General features: G+C 47.6%; 1 protein-coding gene across 1 annotated transcript in view; it reads right to left on the bottom strand.

The window, feature by feature from the left end:
• The window catches only part of ufd1l (ubiquitin recognition factor in ER associated degradation 1), a 52890-nt gene that overhangs the window by 33823 nt on the left and 6793 nt on the right, over positions 1-12274 (bottom strand). The window contains exon 2 of the mRNA XM_072498181.1: positions 5512-5641. Within this exon, the coding sequence (XP_072354282.1) occupies positions 5512-5641 (130 nt within the window). The remainder of the gene's footprint in view (positions 1-5511; positions 5642-12274) is intronic.

The following is a 12274-nucleotide window of genomic DNA, read 5'->3' as shown; positions in this document are numbered from 1 at the left end:
CAGGAGCCACGCCGCGCTATTTCCGGGCACGCCCAGTGCCTTACGCCTTGCTCGAGAAGGTAGAAAGGGAGCTCACTCGTTTGGAGAGTTTTGGGTATCATCAGGCCCGTCCGTTTTGCTGACTGGGCAGCACCAATTGTACCTGTAATGAAGCCAGATGCCACAGTTCGCTTGTGTGGCGACTATAAACTTACAGTGAATACGGTTTCCCGACTCTACCGATATCCAATGCCTCGCATAGAGGATCTCTACGCGAAACTTGCAGGTGGACTCTCGTTCACAAAATTAGATATGAGTCACGCCTACCTGCAGTTGGAGCTGGACCCTGCCTCCCGACCATATGTAACGATTAATACACACCGGGGCCTGTATGAATATACACGGTTGCCCTTTGGAGTATCCTCTGCCTGCGCAATTTTTCAACGTGTTGCGGAGGGCATTTTGAGAGGTTTACCACTAGTGGCTGTCTACCTAGATGACGTTTTGATTACAGGGACGTCGGAGCAGGAACATTTGGAAAATCCGGAGGCTGACCTTAGATGCCTTTCGGAGGCTGGAGTCCATTTACGTCGCACAAAGTGCGTATTTCAGACAAAGGAAGTAGTCTACCTAGGTTATCGGGTGGACCGTGAAGGTCTGCACCCCGTCGCAGAGAAGGTGCGTGCAATTCAACATGCCCCCGCCCCGACTGACACTTCGCATCTTCGTTCTTTTCTCGGTCTCGTAAACTATTACGGGAAGTTCCTCCCCAATCTGGCAACTACGCTGGCCCCTTTGCACCTGCTGCTAAAGAAAAATCACACCTGGGTTTGGGGTCAGCCGCAAGAAACCGCTTTCCGGCGGGTAAAGCAACAATTGTCGTCGTCTGGGTTACTAACCACTATGATCCTGGAAAGCCTTTGCTCGGCACATGTGATGCATCCCTGTATGGTATTGGGGCCGTCCTGTCCCACAAGATGGAGAATGGGGCCGAGCGACCGATAGCTTTCGCCTCCCACACATTGACTGCAGCGGAGAAAAAGTATGCGCAGATCGAGAAGGAGGGCCTGGCAGTGGTTTTTGCGGTGAAACGCTTCCACCAGTACGTGTACGGCCGCCATTTCACTATCGTCACTGATTATAAGCCCCTGCTGGGACTCTTCAGAGAGGATAAGCCAATACCGCCCATTGCTTCTGCACGGATCCAGTGCTGGGCTTTGTTGCTTGCTGCATAAGAGTATTCTCTGGAGCACAAACCAGGTACGCAGATAGCAAATGCCGATGCACTGAGCCGATTGCCTTTATCGACCGACTCCATGTCGACCCCCACGACCGGTGAGGTGGTTGCAACCCTAAATTCTATGGACACCTTGCCTGTCACGGCATCACAGATCCGTGAGTGGACCCAGACGGAGCCAGTCCTGTCAAAGGTTCGGCACATAGTCCTGTATGGTGGGCAGCATAGACAGCTCCCAGGCGAGTTGCGGGCATTTTCCTCCAAGCTGTCAGAATTCAGCGTGGAAGACGGCATCCTCTTGTGGGGGACGCGTGTGATTGTCCCGGAAAAAAGCCAGGAGCTGATACCAACAGACTTGCACAATGGGCATCCAGGCGTGACCAAAATGAAAAATGTTGGCCCGGAGTTATGTCTGGTGGCCAGGTCTCGACACCGACATTGAGAAGGTGGCCCAAAACTGCTCCATTTGCCAGGAGCATCAGAAGCTTCTGCCGGCCGCGCCCCTACATCACTGGGAATGGCCAGGGCGGCCTTGGGCACGCTTGCATGCAGATTTTGCAGGCCCTTTTCAAGGATCCATGTTCCTTCTACTAATTGACGCCCAGTCCAAATGGCTAGAGATGCATAAGATGCAGGGGACAACGTCCTGCGCAACAATTGAAAAGATGCATTTATCGTTTAGTACGCATGGCCTCCCCGAGGTGCTGGTCACGGATAACGGCAGTCCATTCACGAGTGAGGAGTTTGCGAGGTTCACGAAGATGAACGGCATCCGCCATATCCGCACTGCCCCTTGCCACCCGGCTTCAAATGGGTTGGCAGAGCGCGCAGTGCAGACATTCAAAAGAGGTCTAAAGAAGCAGTCGTCCGGATCAATGGACACGAGACTGGCTTGCTTTTTGTTTACGTACAGGACCACCCCCCATGCAGTGACTGGGGTAGCTCCCGCAGAACTCCTAATGGGCCGGAGACTTCGCACCCGCCTTAGTATGGTTTTCCCGGACATTGGCGCAAAAGTACGCCACACACAAGAACGGCAGGGACAGGGATTTTCTCGGCATCGGCCGATTCGGCAGTTTGCGCCCGGTGACCCAGTGTTCGTTTGGAATTTTACTGGTGGTGCCCAATGGGTTCCTGGTGTAATCTTTCGCCAAACGGGCCCTATATCTTACCAAGTGCAAGCCCAGGGTCGTCTCCAGCGAAAACATGTAGACCACGTTCGGTCCAGAAGACTATCCCCTCAAAAGATTCCCCGCCCCCGGAGCTCATTTCAACAGCCGCAGAGACCAGAGACAAGGGAAGGTAGTCCTCAATCTTCCTCTGGTGCCTCACTCAAAGCCTGCGCAGGTCGTTACAGAACCGAATGGAGATAGAGACGCTGACATGACGGACACAGCAGACTCTGACTCCGAGATGGAGACACAGGATGCATCAGAGGGGGAAATCCTCGGGTCCACGGGCCTTGGATGTACAACCGCGCCGTTCATCACGGAAACGCCGGTCTCCGTCTCGTTACACGCCGCCTGATCCAGCGCCGCGTGCAAATGGTGTCCGGCCTGCGGCCAAACGAGTCCAACGCCCTCCTTCGCCAGGGTCTTCGGTGGATTCCTTGGACTTTGGGGGGGAGGGATGTTATAACCTGCCTACTTACCATTGGCTGGGGACTAATGACTATCCCACAATCCTGTGGGAGTATGAGCTTCCCCAATAAGGGGGGGGGCGGAGAAACCACTAGTAAACTCCTAGTATAAATAAAGCTGGCCAGTTCAGGAACCAGCAAGAGGGAGTATGTAGCAAGGGAAGTTACTGCTACTGTTATGTATATATGTTATAGTAAATAAATGTTATTACTTTGTATCCTTAAAACTCGTGCTGGATTCTTCGTGGCCCTTACGAAAGATAGTGTGTTCAACCATGTCAAAAATTGCAGATAAGAGGGATGAGGAGGTATAGTCTGCCTTTGTCACAGTCACATAGGATGTAATTTGTCACTTCGGTAAACCACTTCAGTCAGTATTGTGGGAGCAGCAGAGAGATGATTGGAGGGATTCAAACATGGGAATTCTGGGAAAAACATGTATAAATTTAGGAGGCAACAAGTTCAAAGTTACTGGAGAGGAAAGGAAGTTTCCAAGAGCTAAGTTTTTTAAGGAGAGGTGATGACAATAGATTTAAAGGAGAGCAGAGCACCTGTATAGAGAGAGAGAGAAGTTTGGAGAGTGATAATATGCAAGTTCAGGATTAGAACAGGGGGAAACGTTAGGGGGTCCTTGACTCAGTAAGCTAGGAGAAAGGAGGGACGTGGCAGAGGCAGCTGATCTGATGGTCTTAATCTTAGTGCAAGGAAGTCTATCAGCTCCTCACACTTATTGTTGGAGATGAAGGTGAAGAATTCAGGAGAGAGAGAGGGATTTCCAAACATAGTCTGCAGTAGAGAAAAAGAGTCAGGGGTTAGCTTCGCATTCTAAAATTACCATTTCCACCCCCACCTCCCCAAGCTCTGAATCAAGTTGCCTCTATGGCAGCAACATAAAAAATATGCTCATAAAGAAACTCAGCAAGATTCAGCATTATAATGCAGCAGAATAAGTAATGAGACATGAATCGTGTTTAAAAAAACGGCAAGATGTAGAGTAATATCCTATTAATAATTAATTGATCTAGTCAGTTTGCTGCAAAAACACCAGTGGTGGGGATGGAACTTTCCGAATGGGGAAATAGGACATTATTGCAAGTAGCAAACAAACAACAGTAAATCATCTACTGGTGATGCAGAAAGATTTGGGAGCATCTAATGTCAATGTTGGATTAGAAGTGGAACAGTAATCTATTTGCAACATTCCCTCCCTCCACCGCCAACATACTGCGGCAGCAGTGTACAATCTACAAGGTGCAATGCAGCAACTCTCGGAGGCTCCTTCAACAGTACTTTCCAAAGATTATTATCCAGGGTCTCTGCCACCAAGAAGGGCAATGCAGCAGTGCATAGGTACCTCACCACCTGCATGTTCTCCTCTGAACCACACACCACCTGACTTGGAACTATATAGCTATTCTTTCATTGTTGCTGGGTCAAAATCCTGGAACACCCTTCCCAACAGCACTGTGGGTATTTCCACAACAATTCAAGAAGCAGCTCACCACCACCTTCAAGGGGACTTAGGAATGGGTAATAAACACTGGCCGTGCCAGTGATACCCGTATCCCATGAAAGCTAAACCTCAGCGCATCCTTCTATTCCTTTCTCCTTCATTTGTTTATATAGAATTCCTTTCTGGATTCATGAGTGACTATCTTATGACTCCTAATTTTGACCTTCCCCAAAACATCATCTCTATATTATCCTATCAGAGCTCATAATTCTACTGATCACTATACAGCTTCTGTATTTAAAAAGCTCCAGTTGTTCAATCTTTCTCAATAGTCACACCCTCACTTCTGGGTTCATCCTCGTTAAATCTTCTCTGCACCTTTTCCAGTTCCACAATATCCTTTTCCTAATAAGCTAGAATTATACACTGTACTTTACTCCAGGTATTTGGTTGGAGATAAAAAAAAATAGAAGTTCCCTTCTAATTCTTTGACCAGCAAGTACCATGGATACTTTCTAGTTACTGAAAAAGGCTGGTGCAGTACTGTCCCTCTAATGGTGCAGCAGTCCCTCAGTACTGCACTGAAATATCAGCCTAAATTTTTTTACTCAGGTCCTGGAGTAGGGCTTAAACCCAGAACCTTCAGAACTAGAGATGAGAGTACTACCACGAGCCAAGCTTATTCCACAAAAGTCTTCTCCACAGAACTCCCTTACCATTCAACACGGCAGCACAGTGGTCACCACTGTTGCTTCACAGCTCCAGGGTCCTAGGTTCAGTTCCTGGCTTGGGTTACTGTCTATGGAGAGGCTGTACGTTCTCCCCATGTCTGCGTGGGTGCGCTCCGGTTTCCTCCCACAGTCCAAAGACGTGCAGGTTAGGTGGACTGGCCATGATAAATTGCCCTTGGGTGACCAAAAAGGTTAGGAGGGGTTATTGGGTGATGGGGATAGGGTGGAAGTGCAGGCTTAAGTGGGTCGGTGCACTCGATGGGCCGAACTGCATGTTCTGTGTTAACATCTTCGCGATTAGTGATCTCCCGACTTTTGCAAAGAGGCATAACTATTCAACAGAATACTGAAGATCAAATCTCTCAACTACATAACTTACTGTTCAGCCCCCTCATTCATGGAACAAATTCCTTTCCCAACAGCTTGCCAACAAATGTTCAATCCTATCCAATTCCATTTTTCATCCACTTACTTTTCCCTCCTTTTTCTACATCCGATCGATCGCTGCCTGCAAACATAGAGACTGAGTAGCATCGATACTGTGTTGAGAATCGATTCCGAAATGCGTGCGGAATTGCTTGGTCGAACATATTGAAGGCAAACTAAATAGAGGTTAAAAAAAAAAGACAAGAATCAGGAAATGATGGTCAAAGAAAATCATGATGCACCACATCAAGAAAAAGGGAGAAAACATATTCACTAAATTGCCGATGGAGTTTACCAAAGAGAAGTCAGTAAATATGCAGAATAATCCACATGCCTTGTTTCAGGGTCCTACTGTATCAGAGTGATTCTAGACACCAGGTTGCCTAATTGCCAGAAATTAAATTAATTCACTGGAAGTAACAACATTCATTTAAATAGCACATTTAATGTAGTAAAGTGTCCAAAGGACTTCACAGGAGCATTATGAAACAACATGTCACCAGGCCACATTAGATATTAAGACAGTTGATGAAAAGCTGGGTCAAAGGTATTCTTTAAAAGGAGCATCTTAAAGGAGAAAGCAGTCAAACTTATATGTATGGAATATTCTATGCTGAAGACATAATAAATTAAAATTAATATGTGTATTTTAGCACACTCATTCGGCGATCTGATATTCACTAAGCATCTGTTAAATTTTTTTTAAAGAGACTGATTTGAAATTAAACATTGCAATCTTGTTGCTCCTTCAAACCGCATTGAACTTGGGAACACCAAGTACAAATACTTTGAGCATCTTGAAATATACAAGGGTACACAAGTCTAATGTCGAAAGTAAGCATTCCAACAAACCTTTTTGCATGTTTCTCAACTTGGAAGAGCTCTTCAGGCCTTTTTCTCATAGCATTAAAGTCTGTTCTTAGTTCCTCTCAGACAATGGGCATAATTTTGCTACAAAATGGTGTCAGACTAAGAATTTTATTTGACTGGTGCTCGTAGTCACAAAAATAAAATTGTTGACAATTCCAAAGAAACATAATGACTTAGCAGTCCAGAGACCCTAATTGTAAAGCTTAAGGTGCAGCAACTTAGTAGGTGCTGCTTTACAAAGAACAATACAGCACAAGAACAGGCCCTTCGGGCCTCCAAGCCTGTACCGATCATGATACCACCCTTGACCTAAATCCTTAGCACTGCTGCCTCATGGCGCCGAGGTCCCAGGTTCGATCCCGGTTCTGGGTCACTGTCGGTGTGGAGTTTGCACATTCTCAGTGCCGGGTTCAATTTCGGCCTTGGGTGACTGTGTGGAGTTTGCACGTTCTCAGTGTCTGCGTGGGTTTCGCCCCGCAACCCAAAATGATGTGCGGGGTAGGTGGATTGGCCATGCTAAATTGCCCCTTAATTGGAAAAAATTAATTGGGTACTCTAAATTTATATATATTTTTTAAATCCTCAGCACTTCCCAGTGCCGTATCCCTCTATACCCATTCTATCCATGTATTTGTCGGGATGCCTTTTGAACGCCATTAATGAAGGGGTGATTACAACTGTGGTCCAGCATCAGAAGTCATCAAAACCACTTAGAAAACACTGTTCAGTAATGGGTTTACAATTTGTAAACCAATTTCCCATAGTCAATCGTTCAACCTTGCCATCCCAGAAGGTGGTTGGTGAATTAAGGTTTAGCAGATCATTTCAGGCTGCATTCACATTTCTTCATAGTGAAGGTGCCCTTAGTAGCAATGATCATAACATGTTTGAATTTCACATTCAGTTTGGGGAAAGAGAGGAGTGAATCTAAGACTAGTGTTATAAACTTGGGATAAGAGCAATTATGAGGGCATGAAGACAGAGCTGGCTAAAGTGAACTGTGAAATTAGGTTAAGGGATAGGCCTGTAAAAATGCAGACATTTAAGGAAATATTTCAGAATACTCAAAAGATGCATTCCAGTGAGAAACAAAGATTCCAACGGAAGAACACAACATGGATGACTAAAGTTAAAAATAGTATCAAACTGAAAGAAAAAGCATAAAGGATTATAGAATACCTACAGTGCAGCAAGCCATTTGGCTATCAAGTCTGCACCAACCCTCTGAGAGACCACCCCACCTAGGCCCAATCCTCCGCCCCATCCCATAACTCCACATCGTTGGGACACGAAGAGGTAATCTAGCATGGCCAATCCATGTAACCTCTACACATCTGGACACAAAGAGGCAATTTAGCATGGCCAATCCATCTAACCTGCTCATCTTTGGACTGTGGGAGGAAACCGGAGCATCCGTAGGAAACCCACGCAGACACTGAGAACGTGCAAACTCCACACAGTCACCCAAGGCCGAAATTGAACCCGGCTTCCTGGCACTATGAGGCAGCAGTGCTAACCACTGTGTCACCCCTCTCTCCGAAGATGAGTGGCATCAGAGGTTTCGACAAAATATAAAGAACAGCAAATAATGATTAAAAGATTAATAAGGAGGGACAAATTAGGTACCCTGTATGAGAGAAAGCTAGCTAGAAATATAAATATACAGTAAGAGTTTCTACACAGGTATTTAGAAAGGAAGAAAGTAGTGAGCATTGATCCTCGAGAGTGAGAATGGGGAATTAATAATGTAAAATAAAATTATGGTGGATGAATTGAACAGATGTTTTGTATCTGCCTTCAGAAGTAGAGGATACAAGTAAAATCCCAGAAATAATTGTGGATCGGGAGGAAAGAACTTAAAAAACAATTGCATTCACCAGGGAAAGGGTACAGAGAAAACTATCAGAACTAAAAGTTGACAAGTCTGTAGATTCTGCTGGGGTTCAGCCTAGGGTGTTAAAAGAAGTGGCTGCTGAGATAGTAGATGCATTGGTTTTAATTTTCCAAAATCCACTAGATTCAGGAAAGGGCCCATCAGATTGGAAAATGATGCATGTGACTCCTCTGTTTAAGAATGAGACAGAAAGCAGGAAACTACAGGTCAGGCAGCTTAACGTCTGTGTGGCCAAATTCCCCTCCAACTCGATTTTCAAATTTGTTGATGACACCACCATAGTGGGTCAGATCTCAAACAATGACGAGACAGAGTACAGGAATGAGATAGAGAATCTGGTGAAAGTAGAAAGGGTCCAAGAGCTTCCAAGCTTTTAGGTGTCCAGATCACCAACAACCTGTCCTGGTCCCCCCATGCCGACACTACGGTTAAGAAACGACTCTACTTTCTCAGAAGACTAAGGAAATTTGGCATGTCAGCTACGACTCTCACCAATTTCTACAGATGCATCATAGAAAGCATTCTTTCTGGTTGTATCACAACTTGGTATGGATCCTGCTCTGCCCAAGACTGCAGGAAACAACAAAAAGTTGAGTGTAGCCCAATCCATCACGCAAACCAGCCTCCCATCCATTGACTCAGTCTACAATACCCGCTGCCTCGGAAAGGCAGCCAGCATAATTAAGGACCCAAGCACCCCGGACATACACTCTTCCACCATCTTCCGTCAGGAAAAAGATACCAAAGTTTGAGGTCACGTACCAACCAACTCAAGAACAGCTACTTCCCTTCTGCCATCAGACTTTTGAATGGACCTACCTTGTATTAAGTTGATCTTATCTCTACACCTTGCTATAACATTATATTCTGCAGTCTCTCGTTCCTTCCCTATGTATGACATGCATTGTTTATATAGCATGCAAGAATCAATACTTTTCACTATACTAATACATGTGACAATAATAAATCAAATCACAGTCGTAGGGAAACAGCTGGAATCTATTATTAAGGAGATTATAGTGCGGCTCTTGGAAAATCTCAATGCAGTCAAGCAGAGTCACCATGGGGTTGTGCCTGGGTCACTGTCTGTGTGGAGTTTGCACATCCTCCCCGTGTTTGCGTGGGTTTCGCCCCCACAACCCAAAGATGTGCAGGGTAGGTCACGCTAAATTGCCCCTCAATTGGAAAAAAATAATTGGGTACTCTAAATTTATTTTTTTAAAACATGGGGTTGTGCAAGGGAAATCATGTATGACTAATTTACTAGAATTCTTTGAGGAAGTAAGAAACAACATGGATAAAGGGGAACCTGTGGAAGTTCCAGAAGGCATACAACAAGGTGCAGTTTTATGTACAGTTTTGGTCCCCTTCTTTAAGAAAGCCATGTGAATGCTTTAAAAGAAGTTCAGAGAAGGTTCACTCAATTGAGACCTGGGAAGGGGGTTATCATCAAGGAAAGGTTGGACAGGCTGGGCCTGTATCCATGAATTTTTAGAAGATTGAGAGGCAAGCTTATTGAAACACATACGATCCTGAGAGGACTTGACAGGGTGCCTGCTGAAAGGAAATTTCCCTTGTGGGAGAGACTAAAACTAAGGGACACAGTTTGAAAATAAGGGGTGTCCCATTTGTGACAGAGATATGAAGATTTTGTTTCTCTTAAGAGTGTCATGAATCTTTGGAAGTCTTCGCCAGAAAGCAGTGGATGTCAATGAATATTTCGAAGGCAGAGGTAGATAGATTCTTGACTGACAAGGGAGTCAAAGGTTATCAGGGGTAGGCAGGATGTGGGGTTGAGGCCACAATCAGATCAGCCATGGTCTTATGAATGACAGAACAGGAGACTTCCAGGTGCGGCTATGCAGAGCTAGGTCGCATATTCGGTAGCTCCCGCTTGGAAAAGACTTTTGGGCTCTTTTACAGGGCCCCCACGGCATTTGTTTGACATTTCCCGGTGTGGGAAGAAGACTGCAGCATTCCCCTGACAGTGACAGGAATGTTATGTCTTTTGGTTACCAGACCCGGCAGAAACAGTAAACGATTTGGCTTGAGCTGCAGCAATAGACAAAGGCCTCTTCCAGCATGCAGGCGGGGGAAGGGCAAGCTTAAAGCTGCAATCTGACTTGACTCTATCAAAGGTGAATTCTAGCAGCAGAGGGAACAACTGTGAAAAGATCTACCAAGGCCATTGAAGAAGCAAGGACGAGGCTTCCGGTGGCGGCCATGGAGGAGTAGGTCGCGCATTCGGTAGCTCCCGTCTGGAACTGACTCTCAGACCTTTTTCAGGAGTTTCCATAGACTTTTTGGGGCAGACTGGTGAAGCGAACACTGCCAAAAGGATTCCCTCTCGACTTCCGGTTGCAGCTATACGAAGCTAAGCCACACGATTCGGCAGCTCCCGCTACCACGGACTTTCGGGCTCGTTAGAGGAGCCCCAACGGAATTTTTTTTTGACGCAGCCCGTGGGGAAGGGAAGAGAGAGGTCCCCCTCCAACTTCTATGAAACGGACCAGAAGTGTAACGGCCAAAGGAGCGGCACTGGAGCAACGGGAGAAGCGAGGGAAAGAAAACAAAATGGCGACGGCCAGGGACAAAGGGGAGCTGCAGGAGTTCATCAAGCGCTGCTTCGAGGAGCAGCGCGAGGAGATGCGCAAGGAGATGTTGGCGCCTATGCTTTCGGCAATTGAAGGACTCGGGATCACCCAGAAGGCCCACGAAGCTAAGATCCAGGAGGTACAGAAAAGAGTCAGTCAGAACGAGGACGAGCTCGTGGGCCTGGCGGTGAGAGTGGAGCAGAACGAGGCGCTACACAAGAGGTGGGCGGGAAGACTCGAAGACCTGGAGAACAGGTCGAGGAGAAAGAATCTGCGAATCCTGGGTCTCCCTGAGGGAGTGCAGGGGGCTGATGCCGGGGCATACGCGAGCACGATGCTCGAGGCGATGATGGGCACGAAGGCCCCTTCGAGGCCGCTGGAGTTGGACGGGGCACATCGGGTGCTGGCGAAGAAGCCCCAGGCAAATGAGCCGCCAAGGGCGATGGTGGTGAGGTTCCACCGGTTCACGGACAGAGAGTGGGTCCTGAGATGGGCCAAGAAGGAGCGGAGCAGTGAGTGGGACAATGCAGAGATCCGAATATACCCGGACTGGAGCACGGAGGCTGCAAAGCGGAGAGCGGGTTTCAACCGGGCCAAAGCGGCGTTGTACCGGAAAGAAGTGAAATTCGGAATGCTGCAGCCAGCGCGACTGTGGGTCACATACAAGGGCCAACACTATTACTTTGAAACGCCTGAAGAGGCGTGAACCTTTGTACAAGCCGAAAAGTTGGACTCTAACTGAGGGTTTGTGAGGGTGGGGGGGGATGTTTTGGGATTTGATGTGTGATGGTTGTTGTATATAGGGGGTCAATCACGCACAGGAAATGTTACATGGGCTGGGGGAGAGAGACAAGGCCGCAACAGGAGCTGCGCCAGAGGGGGCGGAGCGGGCTTTGGAAAGGCGGGAAGGGGAACGAAGGAATGCATATGGATTGGGAGACTCCCACGCGGGGAGGTCAATGGGACTGCGGGGGAAGCCGGGGTCAGCAGGCGTCAGCTGACTTACGGGAGTGACATGGGGGAGCAAAAAAGCTAGACAGGGGTCTAGCGGGGTGGAGGGGAAGGGGGTAAGGGGGAGGGGGGGGAAGGGTTGCTGTTGCACTGGCCGAAAGGGAATGGGACACAGAAGAGGTGGTCGGGACGGGGGTCCCCCCTCTGGGGGACTGGAGGGTGAGGGAGGCGTGGACACGGGACTGGCCCAGAAAAGGAGATGGCTAGTCGGCGGGGTGTGGGGGGTGAGAGCCCCTCCAATCCGGCTGATAACGTGGAATGTGAGGGGCCTGAATGGGCCGGTGAAGAGGGCTCGAGTGTTCGCACACTTAAAGGGACTGAAGGCGGACGTGGCCATGCTCCAAGAGACACACCTGAAGGTGGCGGACCAGGTCAGGCTAAGAAAGGGATGGGTAGGACAGGTATTCCACTCGGGACTGGACGCGAAGAATAGAGGGGTG

This window comes from Scyliorhinus torazame, chromosome 1, assembly GCF_047496885.1.
Source record: "Scyliorhinus torazame isolate Kashiwa2021f chromosome 1, sScyTor2.1, whole genome shotgun sequence".
In the NCBI taxonomy this organism is placed as follows: Eukaryota; Metazoa; Chordata; class Chondrichthyes; order Carcharhiniformes; family Scyliorhinidae; genus Scyliorhinus; species Scyliorhinus torazame.
The sequence above is the reverse complement of the archived record's forward strand: the minus strand, read 5'-3'. Positions and strand labels throughout refer to the sequence as shown.